General features: G+C 31.6%; 2 protein-coding genes across 8 annotated transcripts in view; one reads left to right on the forward strand and one right to left on the reverse strand.

Moving 5' to 3' along the window:
* The window catches only part of LOC143064181 (serine/threonine-protein phosphatase 1 regulatory subunit 10-like), a 28,558-nt gene extending 17,546 nt beyond the window's left edge, over nucleotides 1-11,012 (forward strand). The window contains exons 10-19 of one of the 2 annotated variants that reach the window (XM_076236828.1): nucleotides 759-938; nucleotides 1,297-1,358; nucleotides 1,705-1,758; nucleotides 2,085-2,212; nucleotides 2,783-2,858; nucleotides 3,506-3,715; nucleotides 4,170-4,242; nucleotides 4,986-5,168; nucleotides 7,100-7,321; nucleotides 8,092-11,012. In XM_076236828.1, the coding sequence (XP_076092943.1) occupies nucleotides 759-938; nucleotides 1,297-1,358; nucleotides 1,705-1,758; nucleotides 2,085-2,212; nucleotides 2,783-2,858; nucleotides 3,506-3,715; nucleotides 4,170-4,242; nucleotides 4,986-5,168; nucleotides 7,100-7,321; nucleotides 8,092-8,195 (1,292 nt within the window). In that variant the 3' untranslated portion in view covers nucleotides 8,196-11,012. The remainder of the gene's footprint in view (nucleotides 1-758; nucleotides 939-1,296; nucleotides 1,359-1,704; nucleotides 1,759-2,084; nucleotides 2,213-2,782; nucleotides 2,859-3,505; nucleotides 3,716-4,169; nucleotides 4,243-4,985; nucleotides 5,169-7,099; nucleotides 7,322-8,091) is intronic. The other variant, XM_076236830.1, reaches the window with a different exon arrangement.
* Nucleotides 11,013-13,067: 2,055 nt separating this feature from the next.
* LOC143064182 (axonemal dynein light chain domain-containing protein 1-like) overlaps nucleotides 13,068-21,857 on the reverse strand; it is a 43,795-nt gene continuing 35,005 nt past the window's right edge. For 5 of the 6 annotated variants that reach the window (XM_076236834.1, XM_076236833.1, XM_076236832.1 and 2 more), the window contains 7 exons: nucleotides 21,564-21,650; nucleotides 19,757-19,853; nucleotides 18,405-18,593; nucleotides 16,448-16,489; nucleotides 15,923-16,069; nucleotides 14,416-14,525; nucleotides 13,068-13,933 (listed from right to left, as the gene is read on the reverse strand). In XM_076236834.1, the coding sequence (XP_076092949.1) occupies nucleotides 13,642-13,933; nucleotides 14,416-14,525; nucleotides 15,923-16,069; nucleotides 16,448-16,489; nucleotides 18,405-18,593; nucleotides 19,757-19,853; nucleotides 21,564-21,650 (964 nt within the window). In that variant the 3' untranslated portion in view covers nucleotides 13,068-13,641. The remainder of the gene's footprint in view (nucleotides 13,934-14,415; nucleotides 14,526-15,922; nucleotides 16,070-16,447; nucleotides 16,490-18,404; nucleotides 18,594-19,756; nucleotides 19,854-21,563; nucleotides 21,651-21,857) is intronic. The other variant, XM_076236836.1, reaches the window with a different exon arrangement.

Raw genomic sequence — 21,857 nt, forward strand, 5'->3', positions numbered from 1 at the left:
TTTTACGTCATGCCCGCTAACAAATTGAAACTTATTTTTAGTCCAGATTTTTAGTATTCGTATTGTTATCTTAGAAAGTCTTACGGATTAAAATACTACAATAGGTAACAATTTGACAATTTAGTAGTGTCAACCCTGTGATTATGACCCGTGTATATAGCATATTAATCCTGAATACACCGTTTGGTGGTGCGCCTGTCAGATGCGGAACATACAGATAAGGTAATAGGTAACAGGTGATTATACTATTGGTATCGGTATCGGACTCGACCCGGAACTTCCTAATTATTGGCAATATTAATTTACGTAGAAAACAAAAGGGCCTGGAGTGGTGTAATTTTTAATCTACACCTTTGTACTATATTAGTTGTATATAAAGTTGAATTCTTTGATTCTTCGTTTTTACGTGATGACGGCTGACAAATTGGACCTCGTAATTTTAGTATTATAGATGCTTGTATATATTTGTATACATATATATGATTTATTGTCATAGAAAAAGTTATATTGTGTCATTTTGTTGACATCTATCAAACAGTCGGAATCAGCTTACCAGTTTACTCATAAGAAAAATCAGAGAAGTTCTACTTAAGATGATAATTTTTGGTAATTGGTTAATTTGTATTTATATTTTATGATGATGATGATTCATTTATTTCTAATGATTATTTTGATTTACAATTTCAAAGGGACATTGGGGACTTTTATGTTACATTTGTAATAAAATGTAGTTATCATATAATTTTTATTTTATTTAGGAGAATCTAACAATAGTGAAGAGAAAACTGAAGAAAATATATCTGAAGATCCCAACGCACCAAAAGGTCTTCTTACAAATGGGGTAAAAAAAAAGAATAAAAAACGAAAGAATGTAACTTGGATTGAGGAACCCAAACTAAGGACTTATCATTATTTTGCACTAGATGAAACAGAAAGAGGTATGTTTATTTATAAAGACAAAATGCAATAATGTTCTTTTTTATGCCCAACCTAATGCAGCTATGATTTTGTTCTTTCTTTAAGTTAAGATGAAGAATATGACGGGTTTGGGAATTGAGTCACAAAACTTTGAAACACAGCTTGTACAATTTCTGTTTAGCCATCATTCTCACAAAACATAGATGGAAAATATTTAAGAAATTGTCTCATAGAATATTTATTGGACCAAGTTAGAAATTTAATTTTTTTTTGAAATAAACTTATAATGAATAGAAATTTAATATATATATATCAAAATACAGAATACAATTTTATCAAACTATTGTCATTTATTCATATTTTTTTTTTATATTGCAGTGAATGTGAACCGAGTGGACTTTGATCAAATGAAGAAGCAAGAAATGTTATTGGACAGAAAGGTATGTATTTTAATAACAGTATAGTTGTTTCTTATCACCCTTTGGTTTACTACACGTATGTACTAGTACTTCTGTGAATCTTATTATTTTTGCTTTGGCTTTTTTTTTTCTGCTTTTAACTATTAATTCAAGTTTGATTCTTTCAGTTCAAGTTTTATTCTAGCATTATTATAAGAATATATTCTGAAGTAAATATCTCTTGGTGAAGTATAAGGGCTAGAAATATCATGGAAAGAAAGCAAAGAGAGAGAAAATTTGCAACATACGTTATATTTACAACTTTTTTTTTTTGTACTAAAGTTGTGGTTGTATAATTGAAGAAACTATTGTCTTGTTCTGTTTAAAGGCAATGGAGTCTGCAAAGAGATTGACCCATGATAAAATGGCTGAACAAATTCCTGTAAGTATTTTAACATAAAAAATGTACATTATTAGTTGTTCAAACGTTAACTCAAAATGGAGACATTTACGGAGAATATGTGTAAAAATTAAATACCCATGGACTACCATGAAAAAATGACTTGAGAAGATCAAATCACATATTGCACAGAGAACCTTGAATTCGGTACATTTTTGTCTATTGCTCATAAAGATATTTGATTTTTAAAGTTTCCACACAATTCAGATTTACTTATTTTGTAAAAATATTGTAGTGTGATGAATTTGATCCACAGTTCCAGGGAATATTTTTTGAATGTTATCAACTAAAGTTTTGTATATTTTTAGTGGAGACGACCACCTGTAATAGAAGGGTTACCTCCAGGTATTGAAAACGGGGCAAACAGTGTGGAGAAAGACATTCAACGTGAGAGGGAACTGGTTGTACTGCAGGCTCTTTTCTTTAATAAGGATATGTAAGTATGGGTTAATGAATTCATTGAAATGAGACTTAAATAAGATCATGTTAATCAGATATTTGAAATATTTTAAACAAGTCCTACAAATACCTAATGAGCGCTAAATCCTCTAATAATGAAATATGAATCTTTCTTTTTTCCCAGTGTTATTATTTCAGAGTGAAAAAAAGAGTAGAATTTTGTTTACATGTCATTACTATCCGTGTCACACAATTTATTAGACCCTTCCAAACAGTGGTGGTGGTTTTTGAGAATATATTCATGTTGGATTCACCTGTCTTTCAGAATATAAAAAATGATTGTAATTGTTTTCTTGCAAGAAAAATAAATTTAAAAATAAAAATAAAATAGCTAAATTGACAGTAAATTCTTTTGAAAACTAAATTATCTGAGTTATTTCCCCTTAGAAAACAAATTTTGTCTGTCCATGTGCCATGCAAGCAAATCTTCCCACAGGACTAAACATAAATTCAGGAAACTTTACATAGTTGTTGAACATTACTGGAAGATGTTGTAATCATAAATTTTACATCAGAAAGTTACATTTGTAAAATATTTATATTTTAGGTTACCAGATAGTCCAGCAGAACCTGACCTTGAACCTTTTGAACCATCAGATCCTAAGTTCATACCTTTAGAAGATGTAAGTAAAGTTATTTCATTGTCAAATTTATTCAGTTCTGATATTTTAATGTGTTTAATTATCCGCTTTGAAAAAAGGGGGGTATACTGTTTTACCTCTGTCTGTCCTTCCATCAGTCAGTCCGTCCGTCCCATGAATATTTTTCGTCGCATTTTTCTCAGGAACTACAATACAAGGATTTCTGAAATTTGGTTTCAGGATTTATATAAGTCTGCTACACCGTTTGATGCCTTTTCAGATTCATCACTCAACAACTTCCTGTTTACCGAACACTTGCATATTTTTACACTATTAAAATTATCCACTTGTGGCGGGGGTATCATCATTTAGCAGTAGCTCACAGTTTCACTTGTTTGATACAAGATCATTTTACAAAATTGGGAGAAAACATTAAATTTACATCTGATTAAGTCATGATAGGCACACATGGTTAATTTCCAAGTGAAGATTAAACTATGGATTTCTTTAGTACGACTCCACATACTCATGAACTTATTATTTACACAAAAATACATGAACTTATTATTTACACAAAAATACATGAACTTATTATTTACATAAAAACACATCCATGTGTAGATATTTGGTAATAGGCATCTCATAATAACAAAAGTCTAACTTGTTCATGTTGTGATATTAAATTGTAGGAATCATCAGGAGAGGACAACAATGTATACAATCATGAGCAATATCATTCACATGACATGACAAAATCATCACTGCCACCACCAAGCCAACAACAAACCACCAATCCAGCCACTTTACCTCCAGAATTAATCAATATGATAACATCCCTACAGCAAGGACACCAGCCTGACTTAATGGCAAATATCCAGAATGTTTTAGCTTCTGTAATGGTAGGTATTCTTCCTTATATTCTGTTTAAATGAAAAATCAGTTGGTGCAAATACGTGTAAAAACCGATTGTTCTATTCTGTGATGCTTTTCCAAATAATTGCTTATCAACATCCTGTTCACCTGATACTTATAGTGTGGTATTTGCTCACAGTTCATCTTGTTTACAATAATAACTCCCTTGTTGTATGATTATGCTTACTGGACAGATAATGAAAGATAAAGAATATCATGAAGGAACAGGCAGATGCTTGCTAATAGATGACTTGTTTCTAACATGTGAAGCCTATGACACTTGAAATAAGCTTTCACCTTGATCAACCAGATCAACTGCTGTAATGAATCATCAGTCCTTTGTTTCTTGTTTATTTATTCATCTATTAGATATTTTGTGCATCCTTTTTTTAGTCAATATTATTCAGAAAAAACTGACAAAGTTCTGCATTGTATTTTTAGGGAAGCATGGGCAACCAGTCACAGGAAATGTATGATAAAGTTCGGGAATTACTACTGCCATTACAAAATCAAGGTACGACTTTTCACACACCGACATAAAGAACATGTACATTATTTTAACCTTACTTTAAAAGACATGCATTTTGTGCTGTTTCAGATACATTTCAATTACATGTAAATGGTTTATTTATATTATTCCACTGTAGGTAAATATTCTTAGGGAAATCAATATTTGATTGATAGAAACTAGACAATGTGACATTAAACAAAACTTCATATTACCCTCTGAACTATCCATCAGTGTCATAAAATTCTTTGAATTTTACAGACAAAACTATTGGAATTAAAAAAAATATTAACCCCAGACTGTATCTTAATTTTAACTGCAAAAAAGAAAATCAGTCACTTTCTCATAAAAAATACATAATGGGAAAAAAAATAAGATCTGAATAATGTCTCTTGATTATAAAAAAGCTTTTGTCCAATTTTGACATAATTCTATGAAGGGTTGACAAAGTTATTGATGTTTGTCCAAGTTTCATACAATTTTATGAAGGATTGATAAAAGTAATTGATTGTTGTCCAAGTGTTGTACAATTCATTGCAGGATTGACAAAGTTATTGATGTCTTATAAAACTTAAACCACAGACTGAATCATAATGTTGACTATGCCACAGCGGATAGAAAAATTTTGCAGGCTAAACAAAAATTTATAATCATGGTTCAAATTTTGTTGAATATATACAAATTAATCTCTCAATAATAGATGCTACAGTTGTTATGTTTCCTGCTAATCCAAATCTGCTTTGTTATAGGTCTTATACCAGATATGATGAATATGCAAATGGGACCAGGAATGGGTCCACGTCCAAGACTGGGTCTTCTTGGCCAGGCACCACCAGGTTTTATTCCTGGACCAGGAATGCAGGTTGCACCACCTCCAGGCATGCAAGGTCCACCACCAAATATGCAAGGACCGCCAAGATTTCCTCCACCAGGTAGGTTACTAAGATTGTTAATGTAGTAAATTTTTATTGAAGTTGTTTTGATTTTTAGCTCACCTGGCCCGAAGGGCAAAGTGAGCTTTTCCCATCACTTTGCGTCCGTCGTCGTTAACTTTTACAAAAATCTTCTCTTCTGAAACTACTGGGCCAAATTAAACCAAACTTGTCCACAATCATCATTGGGGTATCTAGTTTAAAAAATGTGTCCAATGACCCGGCCAACCAACCAAGATGGCCGCCATGGCTAAAAATAGAACATAGGGGTAAAATGCAGTTTTTGGCTTATAACTCAAAAACCAAAGCATTTAGAGCAAATCTGACAGGGGTAAAATTGTTTATCAGGTCAAGATCTATCTGCCCTGAAATTTTCAGATGAATCGGACAACCTGTTGTTGGGTTGCTGCCCCTGAATCGGTAATTTTAAGGAAATTTTGCTGTTTTTGGTTATTATCTTGAATATTATAGATAGAGAGATAAACTGTAAACAGCAATAATGTTCAGCAAAGTAAGATTTACAAATAAGTCACCATGACTGAAATGGTCAATTGACCCACTAAGGAGTTATTGTCCTTTATAGTCATTTTTTAACAATTTTCATAAAATTTGTAAATTTTTATTAACATTTTCCACTGAAACTACTGGGCCAAGTTCATTATAGATAGAGATAATTGTAAGCAGCAAGACTGTTTAGTAAAGTAAGATGTACAAACACATCACCATCACCAAAACACAATTTTGTCATGAATCCATATGCTTCCTTTGTTTAATATTCACATAGACCAAGGTGAGCGACACAGGCTCTTTAGAGCCTCTAGTTGTTAAAGTGAAATCTTGAACACAGTAATACTATTATGAAAAAAGGAGATTTGTAGTTATAGTGTGTGATAACATTGTGTGAGGGAATTCGACGTTTGATGTACCACTGTTCACTCCAGTGCAATTTATGACAATACCACTGCATCAATCAGAATTATTTTTTTTGCAGTGTTTTAAGAAATGATTTTGCTTTGTTGTCGCGTATTATTTGTGAAACATTCAATGTTTTAAAAAGGTGAATTTTCTTTATAAAGTCAATGATTATGTTGACTTTTGAAGGCCAAACTTTCTACAGCCTTAAATACGCTAATGAAAGATCCAAAAACTATACCAATACATAACGACATGTTTATGAAATTATAACAAATCTATTGGTTAACAAATTTTTACTCGTTATTGCAAAATAATGAACTTAATATATCTGACATTTTCTCCCTACCCAGTTTACCCCTATACATTTTTATGATGTGGACTGGTCATTGTTATTGAATCGTAGGCAATTTGATTGGATTAAGTTGTTATTAGTTTACCTTCAAACTTGTTTATGCTTTTCATACATGACTATTAATTAATAAGAACGTGCATGAATGTGTACGGTAACTAAAATGACCTTCAAACTAGACACTGGACGAGTCAATATTATGTTTTATCAATGAAAGTTAAGGTATGAAAGGTAAGAATTGCCACTTATTCGATTTTCACAAAATTTTCGGAATATACAGTTGAAAGGTTATTTTTTAAAAGCCTATTGTGAAGAGTAAAGAGAAAGTTTACAAATAATACGTTTTGTTCCATTAAACAAGTCATTTTCGTAAGAGAAATACCGAAATATATTTTACGCACGACTACGGCAGGTAAAATTATTATTTATCATAATAAAAAAAAGTATTTTTCAGTCTCATTGGAATATGTTGATTACAATTAATCCCAAACTTAAGAAGTAAGTAACTAAAGTCAAAATATGTCCGATCTGCCTATTTCTGCACATCAAAAATCAATACGATCGTTTTAAAGTCAATTTCGTCTACCTCACAAAATCTTGTTAGGCACTATAGATGGAATTTAAATGAGTACAGAGTGTTTAATCATCTTTTTATGCTCATTTTCAGGACCTGTTGTCCAAGGTGAAGAATGGAATGAAAATATGATGGGCGGACCAATGGCAGGTCGAGGAAGAGGAGGTATGCCAATGAGGGGAGGTGGAGGCAGAATGCCTATGCCAGGACCACCCAATCAAGGACCACCAATGGGACCAATGCAAGGAGGCCCTATGCAGGGACCTCCACCTCAAATGAGAGGAGGTGGGAATCAAAGAGGAGGTAGAATGAGAGGTAAGTTGGTACACAATTCTCAGTTGTTGACATTAATGCACTTCTACTGTGTATATTAAACCCTACATTGTCTGGCGTTGATCTGCTAATTACAAAGACAAATTTATTAAAAATGTCCTTTTCTGTTTCTTGATTTTATTGAGAGTTTTGATAATACTTAAATTACAGTTTACCATCTTGCTTTGGGAGTTAACTTTTCTCTTCACAGTCTGGATGAAAGCAAATTACATGTTTGTAAATATTTCATCACTGGAGAAACAGTATTTGTACAATATAAGAAAATATATAATTTTACCAGCTAATTAACAGGAGAAAAGATTGGTGAGCTTGGATTTTCTTCATGTTTCTTTATACAAGTCACAACTGAAGTTTATATTTTCCAACATTTTAAATATATTACATATTTAAATTGCTATCCACAGTTTATAATTAAGAAAGTGAATAGTTTAATATGATTCCTTCTTTTACAAAAGTACCAAAAGCTGTATTTTGTTGCTAGATGAAATTTAAAAATTCCATTTTGCAAAAGGCAAAGCCCTTAACTGTGACTGTCCCTGAATGTTTCATGTTTTCCCAATGACTGAGAAATTTAAATGTACGTGTTATGTATTGTGATAAGAAAATTGCAATGTTGTAGGGAAATTGTACAACAAAGATGAAGGAAAGTGATTGCATTAACTATAAATAATCATTGTGTTTTGTTTCAAAATATTTATTCAAACAAACTTCAGACACCTTTATGTTATTATTATTCAAAATTTTGTTTTCAGGACCAACAAACAGAGATATATGTAGACATTTTGCAGCAGGAGGTTGTCGTCGTGGAAACACATGTTCATTCTTACATCCAGGAGTTAATGGGCCACCCTTATAGCAGAAATTAAATGCAATCTGACTTGAAATCAGCTTGAAATCAGCTTTAAATCAAACCTGTTATTCTACAGGATACAATAAAACCTGAGATTAGATGCAGGATAACCCTCCAGTGGAATATTATGAGACTGGGTCCCTAGGTCTAATCAAAGAGACCAGGATGGATCTTCATAACTGGAGGGGAAAAAAAGTTGTACTGTGTACAGATGTTATCCATTACGAGACAATCTACAATAAAAAAAAACTATTCCACCTTCATATGAAGTCAATCTAATTGCTGATTATGAGGGAGAAAACTTAGTGCTTCCATTAATGATTGTGTTCATGTACAAGTTGTGAATTTTACTAATACTGACGTGTTCAGATAAACAGATCTAGTCACCCATTAGGAGTGTAACAATAGACAAAAAACCTAACATAGTTAAATGGCTGTGCAGTGTTGATGATTGTTATGATAGAATTTGAATGATGACTGTTTTGGGATAATGTTATAGATATTTGAGTGATGTATGTGTAAAACCATAATATTTTCATAGTAACTTACAGTAATGTCAGCACAGATGTATTTTTGTTTTGTGAAATGTCAAAACTGCCATGCAAATTCAAAGTATAAAGTCTAAAATCAAGAACTTGATAAATATTCTGCTATTATCTTGAAATCATTGTTGTTTGGTTGTGAAGAATTTTTTTTAAGAATTTTTCATCTTTATGTTTGTCAAAATTTATGTCTAGTTCTAGATTAAATATCTGAAAAAGGGGAAAACAAGATTTCATATCATTAGGTCCGAGACCACAATTATTTTGTAGTGCATTTCTTTTAAAACATAAATGAAAATAAAAAAAATCCCACCTGCGCTTTCTCAAAGAAACTTTTACAGTGTGTTGTACTACTTTTGGGACAAATTATATCAAAATTATAGAAAACTTCATCGGCTCTAACTCAAAATATCGACAATTTTATGTTTAGGGCGTCTTGAAATCTTTTGACAGCTTCCGAAGTGCTAATTTTAAACCTTTTTCAGTTGGACCAAATCACTACTTTCCTTTAAAATTCTGGACCCAAATTTCTTTACAGTGTAATTTCACCCCCCTACTTGCAATTTGAGGCATTAAACATGGAGAAATAAATTTGGAAGGGGTATAAAAATTAATGGCAAGTAACCCACTGTCAACACTAGGGACTATATTTGTGAACAACGAAAATCAAGGGACGACAATTGTGGTCTCGGACCATTAGGAAAAATTTCAAGATACTAACGATAACAGGAAAATTAAAAGTAAATTTTAGGAGGGATACTGCAAAAAATATCATTACCTAATGCAAACTGAATTGTATTTTATAGTTTACTTATACATGTTATATCAAAATTAATGAAATTTCATTAATTTTGCAGAAAAAGACATTTGTAATGAATAGGATTCGGTACATGATAAATGAGTGTAAAGATCATGTTTTGGTATTTTACTCTCAAAAATTAGAAAATTCTATTTAAACTGTAACTAGTACAATCCAGTTGCCAGCAGAGAACATTGCTGCTAATTAATAAATGTACATTTGGAGCATAAGTATAAGCTATACACATGGTTGCCAAGGAAGGCTCCAAAAAGATGCATCAGATCTGCAATTTTGCCAAAGAGCTATATTTTTATTTTTGTTATGCATTCATACCTGTTACTTTAAGAAATCGTGTATAAATAACAAACATTTATATATTTTATTGTACATAAAACTGATATTGACAGTGCTATTTATACATTTCAGCATGTTTTGTGTTTACTTGTAGTTTCTCCTATTTTCTGCCTCTCTGTATTTCAATTAACAGGTACATTTATAAATACTATGTTTGAACTGTATTCTAACTGTAAAAGCCTACAATACTCCAGTAAAGTGACAAGAAATCCTTGTAAAGTTAAAAGTATAGTATGCTGAGTAAATGTTTTTATGTGTGTTTCTGAGGGATGTGACTACATTTTTTACTCAAATGGGTGTGATAAATATCCTAGGTATTGGGGGAGGCCAGGTTGAGATCTCATAAGCATGTTTAACCCTGCTGCATTTTTGCGCCTGTCCCAAGTCAGGAGCCTCTGGCCTTTGTTAGTCTTGTATTATTTTTAATTTTAGTTTCTTGTGTACAATTTGGAGTTGAGTATGGCGTTCATTATCACTGAACTAGTATATATATTTGTTTAGGGGCCAGCTGAAGGACGCCTCCAAGTGCAGGAATTTCTCGCTACATTGAAGACCTGTTGGTGACCTTCTGCTGTTGTCTGTTCTATGGTCGGGTTGTTGTCTCTTTGACACATTCCCCATTTCCATTCTCAATTTGACTTTTGATTAGTTAACACATGGCTAACAGTCCCCCTTGTTGATTAGAGTGTGATTGTCTATTAACCTTATACACATTGTTTAGTGCTAAATTCTTTTGTATGTTTGGATGACTTAAATATCTGAATAACACTAAAAATGCATGAGTAAATTACGTTGTTGTGAGAAAGTTTAAGTGCCAATTTTTCTGCTTTCATAAGTGGACAGAAATTGTTTGATAAACCTATGTGTCATTGAACTTGTGTCTGATTTGTGTATTAGTATGAGAGATTATGAATGTGTCTACCTGTTATTAGTGATAATACCCACTGACTGTACAAATGAATGGCTTTAAGCATGTACTTACATTGATCAGACTTGTGATAATTCCATGTAATGGGATCTTGTAGTTTATACATAGTATTGTTATATACATTCTCTTACTTATTTTAGAGAGTGCTCTACATGTATACAAGGTAATTTTTTAAGAAAATTAAAAAATATAATTATTTAGATGATTTTGTTTTAATGTTGCCAAATACCTTACTCCTATAATCCTCCTAGATGTTATCCTACAAACCATTTAAAAAACATGCTCAACATTGTAGAACAAATCCTTATAGTATCAAAGAAATAGACCAAACCACAAAAAAATTAATATTGTTCATGAACCATGAAAAAAATGTCTCAGTCAAAAAAAACCTGCCAGACAGACATGAACACCTTACAATCATACCATACACCAAATAAAGCTGATCTATTTCTTATAGAATCTGGCTAACTGACCAAACCACTTAACATTTAAGCAATGAACCATGAAAATGAGGCCCAGGTCAGATGAAAGCTACTCCATCAAATCATTATCAACTCATTGCTTAGAGTATCCAAGAAACAGACATGATTATGAAAACTTAACATTGGTCAATGACCAAATAAGTTGAATTATTTATTTTGTATATGATAAACAGACAGAAACATGAATCCTTAACATTGACCTGTGAACCTTGAAAATGAGTGCAAGGTCATATGAAACTTGTCTGCCAAACATATTCATCTAACAATCAATCCATACACCGAATATAGTGGCCACATTGTTTATTTTATCTGAGAAATAGACAAAAGGCATCTGTACACAATATATCAATCATCCAGCTCATCTAGATTCTAAAATATATAGCTTCAAACAAATAGTTCAAGCCTTTGCCACTGCCAATGTCATATTCTTCAACATTCATGGCATACACAATGAAATTAAAAGAATAATATGTCCATGGGACACGGATGTCTCCATCTTGTAAACATGCAAGAATCAATATACTAACTAAGACCTACTGACACATAAATACCAATAAGAGTGCACACGTTCAAATGTCTTGCCTGCTTTGCTTATGATTGAATTTATGCTGGAAGTCTGTAATATGAAGATTCTACTACAAGTATCACATAATCTTAACGTTCTCAACAAAACATGAAAATGAAGTCAGTTATATGAACCATTTTAGACAGACATGTTCACCTAACAATCATTCCATACATCAAATTAATTGGTCCTATTGCTTATAGTACACGAGAAACAAACCAAACCAAAAAATATCAATATTGACTAATGAACCATGAAAATGAGGTCAATGTAACATGAACCTTTCCAGACAGACATGTACACCATCATTCCTTAACCCATTCCTCCATGGATTTTTTTTTAATATACTGGATTTGTATAGGATTTTTTTCAGTTAAAAAAAATCATCAGTTTTAAAGTGTTAATGCATTGTGAAAACCAATATTTCATCAATGAAATTCAAGTCAGATAATTCTCATGAATATCCTTTTCATATTGGATACAATTTTTTTTAAGTCTGATGTAGACATTTTGTAGTCGAAGCGCTTCAACTGATGTAATATACAGGCTTCATTATGGAGTAAAGGGGGTGGCGTCAAAAGGCGTCATTATGGAGGAAAGGGATATATATACATTAGACTTGTTTATATAGTAACTGATATACTGACATTACCACAAAAACCAATCATTGAGCAATGAACCATGAAAATGAGCTCAAGGTTATGTGAAGCCTCCCAGACATACATGTGCACCTTACAATCATTCCATACACAAAATATAATTAACCTATTGCTTAAAGTAACTCTTGTACTGACAACCACAAAAACCTATTACTGACCAATGAACGATGAAAAAGAGGTCAAGGTAATTTGAAACCTCATATACACATTTAATCATTCTATACACCAAATATAGTGGCCCCAATGCTTATATATAGTATCTGAGAAAAAGACCAAACCACAAAAACTTAACATTGTCCAATGAACCATGAAATTGAAATCAAAGGTTAGATGAAACCTGCCAGTCGGCAGACCAAGTATTAAATCATTCCCTTTCCATAGAAGCCAAGAAAAATTAGACATAAATTTCTTTCAGACAGACTGTCAGCAAGTTGGGTGGTTACTTGACCTGCTTTTGCCTATGGTCACACAGGTTAAAAATAAACACCAACAGTATAAAATGGCAATAATTCTTTTCATTCTGCTAAAAATAATCAGTCAAACAAAATGTTGTCAAAAAGATATTTATTAAATACATAAATCAATCATCATAAAATAAGTAAAACTTGTATCACAGTCATTTTATAATTTTAAATAAAAATAATTGTACAAATATAAGTTTAACAAACTCTTTCAGCTCTTTTCTTATGTAACAACCATCAGCAGTAAAATTTAGATTGCAAAAAAAAAAATAAACAAGAAAAATACATCTTCATTTCTGATAATAAAAAAAGTACTTGGACGGAATAAGGTTTATTAAAAATCACAATGAAATTGTAAAAAATAGTATGATAAAACAGACAATTTGTTTTTAAAACTATCATAATTTGTTAATCAATACATTTTGAAATATGACTTGAATATCCACAATAAATGCTACAGATACCAGGATATTTGTACAAATTTTCACCCTAAGATACCTACATATATTATTTTCTCATACCTAACAAATACCTCAATGTCAAGAATTAACTTGAAAATTTCATTCCAGTGTATAAGGTTTAAAATCCATAAATTTATTGTGTGCCAAATAAAACTATGTAACTTTTAAAATGTGACATACAGTTTGTTTTTCATTCATAAATTACTTCTTCCTAGATTTACTTGACTTGGAACTAGATTTAGATGCTGTTGACTCCGGCCTCTTTTTGTCCTCCTTAGCATCAGATTTCTCCTTACTAGGTGTTTTAGGTGGAGACACAGATTCTACCTTCTGTGGAGTACTTACAGCACTCTCCTCTGTTGGTACAGCTTCACCCTGTTCTATTTTAGCCAGACGTTTTTCTAACTCACGCAACTTCTCCTGACTAGCTGCTAATTCAACTTCCAAGTTGGCTGATCTTTCTTCTGATTCTTGAGCCCTTTGTTCTGTGGCTCTGTAAAGAAGTATAGTAAAATATCATGCATTTATCTCTACCTTTTAATAGTCTTAATTTTTCATGGAATGCTTTTTCTCATTTTTGTTATAATTTTACATTTCTAGTCAAATTGTGAAGATTAATAGATATAAGTGAAGTTGAAGAATAGCTCATCATTTTAGAATGACAAAACAGCAAACAAGTATATGGATTCAGTTCAAATATTATCATGTCACATGGACATACTGATTTTGTCAACAGAACAAACAAAGAAAAAAAATCAATGTACGATAACTCGACTATTTCATGTGTCAACATGATTTTGAGGAATCTAAAAAATGGCGTTTTTTTTACAATTAACTCCTAATATTATTACAGTTTCCTCTTTTATTTCAACCTTGATGGCATTTCATGATAGTAATGTGGATATTATCTTAACATTTTTCTTTGGTAAATTGTATACAAGTACTTTAACAATATTCTAATGATCTAATAATTACATCAATTGGCTCTGTAGTGAGTCGACAGCAGACAAAGCCTCAAAAGATTTCTGTGGATCAGGGGCACCAGGAATTCTCTCAAGCACTGCAGCTGTTGATTGGGGAGGTGGCTGTAAAGACAAATATCAATAGTAATTAGAGAATATTGTAAATTCAGACATTATTACATGCATTTATTATTGCAATTTTGTGATTTTAGACTAAAATGCGATTATAACTTTTATGTTATTAGGAAAAATCCTGTTTAATTCATATACAAAATTTCATAATGCATGTTTGATTTATTGCGATTGTAACCCTGTCGAATTTTCCCAATAATGAAACCATAGCAATAATTTTTGAATTTATAGTAAACTGTGGATACATTAATATTTGTTGGATACCAATTTTTTTATATTTCGTGGGTACAGTTGTACCACAAAATTAAATGTTCCAACAAATGACAAATTTTCTATAGGCTTGTATGCAGACCTCAGCAAAACAAAGAAATTAAATATCCACGAACATACAAGTTTACTAATTTATCCCGGAAAATTGGTACCCACGAAAATAAATGAATCCACAGTATCAATCATTTATAAAGAAGAGCTTCCATCAGAACCTTACAGTAGTTTTACTCACAATATATATATGTAAAACAGAGTATCGACACATTTCAAGAAATTCAAATTGAAATACTACTTTCTGGTAAAATTACCAAAATATCAGATGTAACATTGTTTACTGTGCCAGTTTTAATTAACTTCAGAAATGTATTGATATTAACCATTCAATCTTCACTGTGTTAGTGTGAAGAAAAATGTGTGTAATGGTGATGACCTACTTACTAATTAGCTATTGTTCTAACGAAGGTTGTTCTATAATAATTCCATTGCTTTATGTTTAGTCTAATTTCATTAGTCAGTGTTGGAAATAAAATATTTAAGATGTTTACTATTAACCTCTTCCATAACATCTTCAGTATGAATTTCTTCACAGACAAATTAATTCTGTAATTGTGATACAATTTTTTACCTAGATTATGATGCATGTAATTGTAATATAATTCAAAGTTATTTTAGCCTTGTCTCCTTAAGGATGTACTTAGGTGAGGGTTCGTGAAATTCAAAAAATCAAGAATTTGAAATTGATACTTGTCTGAAGAGTATTAGTTAAGGAACAAAATAAGTTAAAAATATTGATAGATCATGGGGCTTCTTTTTGAAATATTTGATTTAAAAAATATGGTGGGAAAAAGCTGACTCGAATTTTACCTTATATTTTCATTGGTATAATTATGGTCTTAAATCAAAAAAAAAAATTAAAAATCTGCTTAAATTTTGGCAAATGACCTGTTTAGAGCTATTGAGTCTTATATGAAAAGATAAATGGGTGTTATTTGGCAAAATATTTTACATTGTATTGTATGGGGAAAAAAACAAGGTCCAAACATTTGACACAAATTCCAAAACCTCACCTAAGTACAACCTTAGATGTAGATATAAATTGTTATATGACGTATACATACAGCATCTGTATTATGTTCCAATGTCTGTTTATGTGTATTGTCATCACGACCTATGACCTCCATCATGTCTTCTATCTTTTCTGGTGGTGCTTGTTGTTGTTGTTGTTGGACAGGTTCAGGTGGAGGAGCAGAAGGTTGTACTGGTTCCTTGTAAGATAAAAGATAAAAGAAAATACATAATAAAATCCCTTAAATTCACATTTTTTTTAAGATTTGATATAACATCAATATTTTAAGTAATTAATGTACTAATGAAGACCAAAAATTAAAGCATGAATCTTTTGCTTCAGATTATAAGATGATATGCTATACAAACCTTTATATAACAGTAACTTTTGTTTACTTGTACATAGGTTATCAACTTTGTCCTCAAGCCAGAGGTCTATATTTAATTTTTCAATTTTGAGATATAATGTTGTTTATCTATACAGCATTAACAGTCAGTATTTACATCAACACACTTGCAATAAAGTTTCAATCTCTAAATCTATTAATGTACTTCTTAAGTGGACACATTTTACATACTTTTTTCTCTTCTGTATCTGTTGGACTGACAGTTTCCCTAGGCTGAAAATAAACACACATAGCTTATGGATTATCAAAGTACTTTATAATGCATTTTTAAAAATCATTCCTTATGTTTTCAAAATTAATATGGGGACAAAGTCCCAAATAATAGTAGAAAAATCATTAAAAAAAAAAAAAAAGATTTTCATTGTACTAATGAATTCAAAATCGTTCAATTTTTTTTTATGTTATGTTTTGAATTCCCGCATCTGCGCAGGAATCTACAATGTACTTCCTTTTTCCGGTCTTGTTTGTATGAAACTTTGAGTAAAATATATATTTATTAGTCTAGTATAAAATAGGAAGGAACACAATACCAATTTCATTTTTAATAATTCCTTGATATGAAAAAACATTACCTGATGATAGGGTTTCTTTGTTTACATTGCATATAACGTCACAACTTAAATAACGTCACAACTAAAATTCCTAACAACAGAACCAACAAGAATGTGTCCACAGTACACGGATGCCCCACTCACACTATCATTTTCTATGTTTAAAGGACTGTGAAATTGGAATAAATTCTCTAATTTGGCATTAAAATTAGAATGATCTTATCAAAGGGAACATGTATACTAAGTTTCAAGTTGATTGGACTTCTACTTTATCAAAAACTACCTTGACCAAAAACTTTAACCTGAAATTTGCACTATCATTTTCTATGTTCAGTGAACCGTAAAATTGGGGTCAAAACTCTAATTTGGCATTTAAATTAGAAAGATCATATCATAGGGCACATGTATACTAAGTTTCAAGTTGATTGGACTTCAACTTCATCAAAAACTACCTTGACCAAAAACTTTAACCTGAAGCCAAAAACTTTAACCTGAAATTTGCACTATCATTTTCTATGTTCAGTGAACCGTAAAATTGGGGTCAAAACTCTAATTTGGCATTTAAATTAGAAAGATCATATCATAGGGCACATGTATACTAAGTTTCAAGTTGATTGGACTTCAACTTCATCAAAAACTACCTTGACCAAAAACTTTAACCTGAAGCCAAAAACTTTAACCTGAAATTTGCACTATCATTTTCTATCAGTGAACCGTAAAATTGGGGTCAAAACTCTAATTTGGCATTTAAATTAGAAAGATCATATCATAAGGAACATGTGTACTAAGTTTCAAGTTGATTGGACTTCAACTTCATCAAAAACTACCTCGACCAAAAACTTTAACCTGGCAAAGAGCTGTTTCACACAATCTCATTTTCATGTTCAATGAACCATGAAATGAGGACCAAAACCTAAATTTGAGGTACTTTTTAGAAATTCCCTATTATAATGACTATGTATGTAAAGTTACAAATGGATGCAACTATAACTTCATCATAAACTACCTCGACCAAAAACTTTAACCTGACATGGGACAGACGGACGAACGGACGAACGAACAGACGAACGAACAGACGGATGAACGGACGCACAGACCAGAAAACATAATGCCCCTACTACTATCGTAGACGGGGCATAAAAATTTCCATAAAATTACCAATAAAAGGGTAGCAACCCAAAAAAAGGTTGTCTGATTCATCTGAAGATTTCAGGGTAGATAGATCTTGACTTAATAAACAATTTTAACCCCATGTCAGATTTGCTCTAAATGCTTTGGTTTCAGAGTTTTAAGCCAAAATCTATATTTTACCCGTATGTTCTATTTTTAGCCATGGTGGCCATCTTGGTTGGATGGCCGGGTCACCGGACACATTTTTTAAACTAGATACCCAATGATGTTTGTGGCCAAGTTTGGTTTAATTTGGGCCAGTAGTTTCAGAGGAAAAGAATTTTGTAAAAGTTAACGACGTCGGACGAGGCCGACGACGGATGATGCAGGACGCAAAGTGATGAGAAATGCTCACTTAGCCCTTCGGGCCAGGTGAGCTAAAAGTGATCTGCAAAGGAGTTATCTACCTTTGTAGTAACCTCAGTTTTCATTTTTTCTTGATCATGGTAGGATTTATAATCATCTTGTGAATCCTTGCGCTTTTCTGGCACATTGTCATCCAGAGATACTGGGCGAGGGAACAAAGTATCTAGTGGTTCCTCTAATAGCTGACTCGTCAAAATCTTGGCTGTATTTATCCAATCTTTACACTCACGCTACAATACAAATTATCATTTAATTAAATTAAGCTCTTGTTCTTAGACATTTGTAACAACAAAGTTTAATATCTATCTAATAAAGACAAACTTTTTTGTGGTGTAATTGTAACTCTCCCTTGCACAAATGTAATAACTATAAGAGAAGCTGTAAAGTTTGACTAAATGAGGTTTATCTCTTTAAAAGAATATGAAGTTGTTTCTTGGAAGTACTCAGAAATTTTCAGTTTAACAGCTAGAGAAAAGCAATAAAAGAACATGAAATATCAAAAAAAAAAATTATGTGAGTGATTGGATTGATTAACGAAATTAATGTTGTAGATATTTATCCAGCAATAAGCAGTTGAGCTAGAAAAGTACTACGTCACCTTAGGTTTTGAATATTCATAAAACATGACCAAGTATTATCTAACCTATAATTAGTCCATTCATGTTCAGGATTATTTTTGAGTTCATGTTCAAGATTATCTTACCCTTAGTCCATTCATATCTTTCAGTTCATGTTCAGGATTATCTTACCCTTAGTCCATTCATATCTTTCAGTTCATGTTCAGGATTATCTTACCCTTAGTCCATTCATATCTTTCAGTTCATGTTCAAGATTATCTTACCCTTAGTCCATTCATATCTTTCAGTTCATGTTCAGGATTATCTTACCCTTAGTCCATTCATATCTTTCAGTTCATGTTCAGGATTATCTTACCCTTAGTCCATTCATATCTTTCAGTTCATGTTCAAGATTATCTTACCCTTAGTCCATTCATATCTTTCAGTTCATGTTCAAGATTATCTTACCCTTAGTCCATTCATATCTTTCAGTTCATGTTCAGGATTATCTTACCCTTAGTCCATTCATATCTTTCAGTTCATGTTCAAGATTATCTTACCCTTAGTCCATTCATATCTTTCAGTTCATGTTCAGGATTATCTTACCCTTAGTCCATTCATATCTTTCAGTTCATGTTCAAGATTATCTTACCCTTAGTCCATTCATATCTTTCAGTTCATGTTCAGGATTATCTTACCCTTAGTCCATTCATATCTTTCAGTTCATGTTCAAGATTATCTTACCCTGAGTCCATTCATATCTTTCAGTTCATGTTCAAGATTATCTTACCCTTAGTCCATTCATATCTTTCAGTTCATGTTCAAGATTATCTTACCCTTAGTCCGTTCATATCTTTCAGTTCATGTTCAGGGTTATCCTCATTGTTATTCCTTCTTTGTTCTGTATTTTCCATAACAATTCCTGTACAGCACCTGATAAAATCAAAGTTATCTCCCATTTTACAAATGACTTGAAATCAATTGATTTGATCATGAATTAATTTTTCACAATTAAAAAAGGTGAGTTTGAAACAAATCAGTCAAATTCAAAAAATCAAATATAATTACATATTTTATATGGACATTCAACATTTACAGAGTTATCTTTTTGTCAATAAAAAAATGAAGTAACTTTTGTCAATAAAAATAATAAAGTAACTTTTGTTAATAAAGATAATGAAGTAAAATCTAAAGTTAGCAACTGAGATACTCAGATAGGATAAAACACAAAAAGGCTTACACTGAAAGATAACTTAAATGTAGTTAATTATAAAGAACCTAAAATAAATTAAAACCAGAACCCTCCCATAGCGGAACTAACACCCCATACCACATTGACCTTATCTTACTGACAAATAACCTTCCAAAAATGAATCTTCAAACTTAGTTGAACTTAATCTGTTTCTCCAAAGAACAGTTATTTATGCCCATAACACAAATGCACAGTACATAAATCAGGATGATCAAATGTTTTACTGTCATATCATTCAATATTAAAACAAAAATTTAAACATCAATATTTTCTTTTTGGAATATTGACAGAAGCAAAATAAAACAAGAATGTGTCCCCAGTACATGGATGCCCCACTCCCACTATCATTTTCTATGTTCAGTGGACTGTGCGTAAAATTGGGGTAAGAACTCTAATTTGGCATTAAAATTAGAAAGACCATATCATAAGGATCATATATACTAAGTTTCAGGTTGATTGAACTTTAACTTCATCAAAAACTACCTCGACCAAAAACTTTAACCTGAAGCGGGACAGACGAACGAACGAACGGACGGACAGACAAACAGATGAACGGACGCACAGACCAGAAAAAATTATGCCCCTCTACTATCGTAGGTGGGGCATAAAAAATATTTAAGAAACATTTTTTGAGCTATTTGCATATTGTCATCCATTGTAAATCTGTAAGTTTGGTGTCTCATGCTTTTCTAATGCAACAAATATTCAAAGTTGACACAAAACAGAGAAAATCAAGGATTTTACAAAATAAACTAAATTTTTCATGGTATGTTGCCATGTGAACTCCTATCATGTAAATTTTTTTCATATTTTCTGAATACCTTTGACCTTTGACCTTAGTTAAGTTATTTTTTTAAATAAAAATCATGAAGAGCAAAATTTAGATTTGGACTAAATATTGAGTAAATATGTGCCTTCCATACAATAGTGGGACATGATATATTGCTATCCAATCATGTCTTGTCTTAAAATAGTATGTGCGATAAGGTGCATCATAATTTTGATGATTGTGATATGAAACAAAATATAAAATAAATTATAGGCAGAAAGTCAGAAAGTAAATTGTAAAATAAATGATAAAAACTAACAGTCCACACAACCATCTAAAAGAGATTCTTTCTATATAGTCGTATTCTATTAAAGATGTTTCCCCCATATGTTTTAGTATGATTTTCCCTATCAACTATTGGTATACAAGCAAAATTTGCAGAACTCATCTTCATGCTAAGATATTCAATAATAAAATATATTTCATATTTTCTATATTATCTTTATCTAAACAAAGTGTGGACTAAAGAAAGCTTGAAGCATTAATTTCAAAGCTAAAGGGAGATAACTATAGAATTACCTCCCCTTGACTTCATTTTTACCTTTCTAAACAAAACACTTACTCTTCAGCATACTCATCAGCATACTCTTTAGCCATAGCATATAATAAGTCTACTTTATCAATTTCAAACAAAGTGCGTCCTACTAATCTACAAATGGTGCACAAGACAAGGTTAGTAAAACTGTGCCCCTACACTTGAGAAATAATTGTTCTAATTTGAAATTTATATTAGTCAGAAAATCTCTTGAATACATGCAACAGTTATTATTATTAATATCATTTCTTTCTCAAGTTTTGAGGGGCACATTTGGTGCAAGAATTAAACATATACAGAAAACATGAATATTATTGCATG

This window comes from Mytilus galloprovincialis, chromosome 2 (genome assembly GCF_965363235.1).
Source record: "Mytilus galloprovincialis chromosome 2, xbMytGall1.hap1.1, whole genome shotgun sequence".
Classification (NCBI taxonomy): Eukaryota; Metazoa; Mollusca; class Bivalvia; order Mytilida; family Mytilidae; genus Mytilus; species Mytilus galloprovincialis.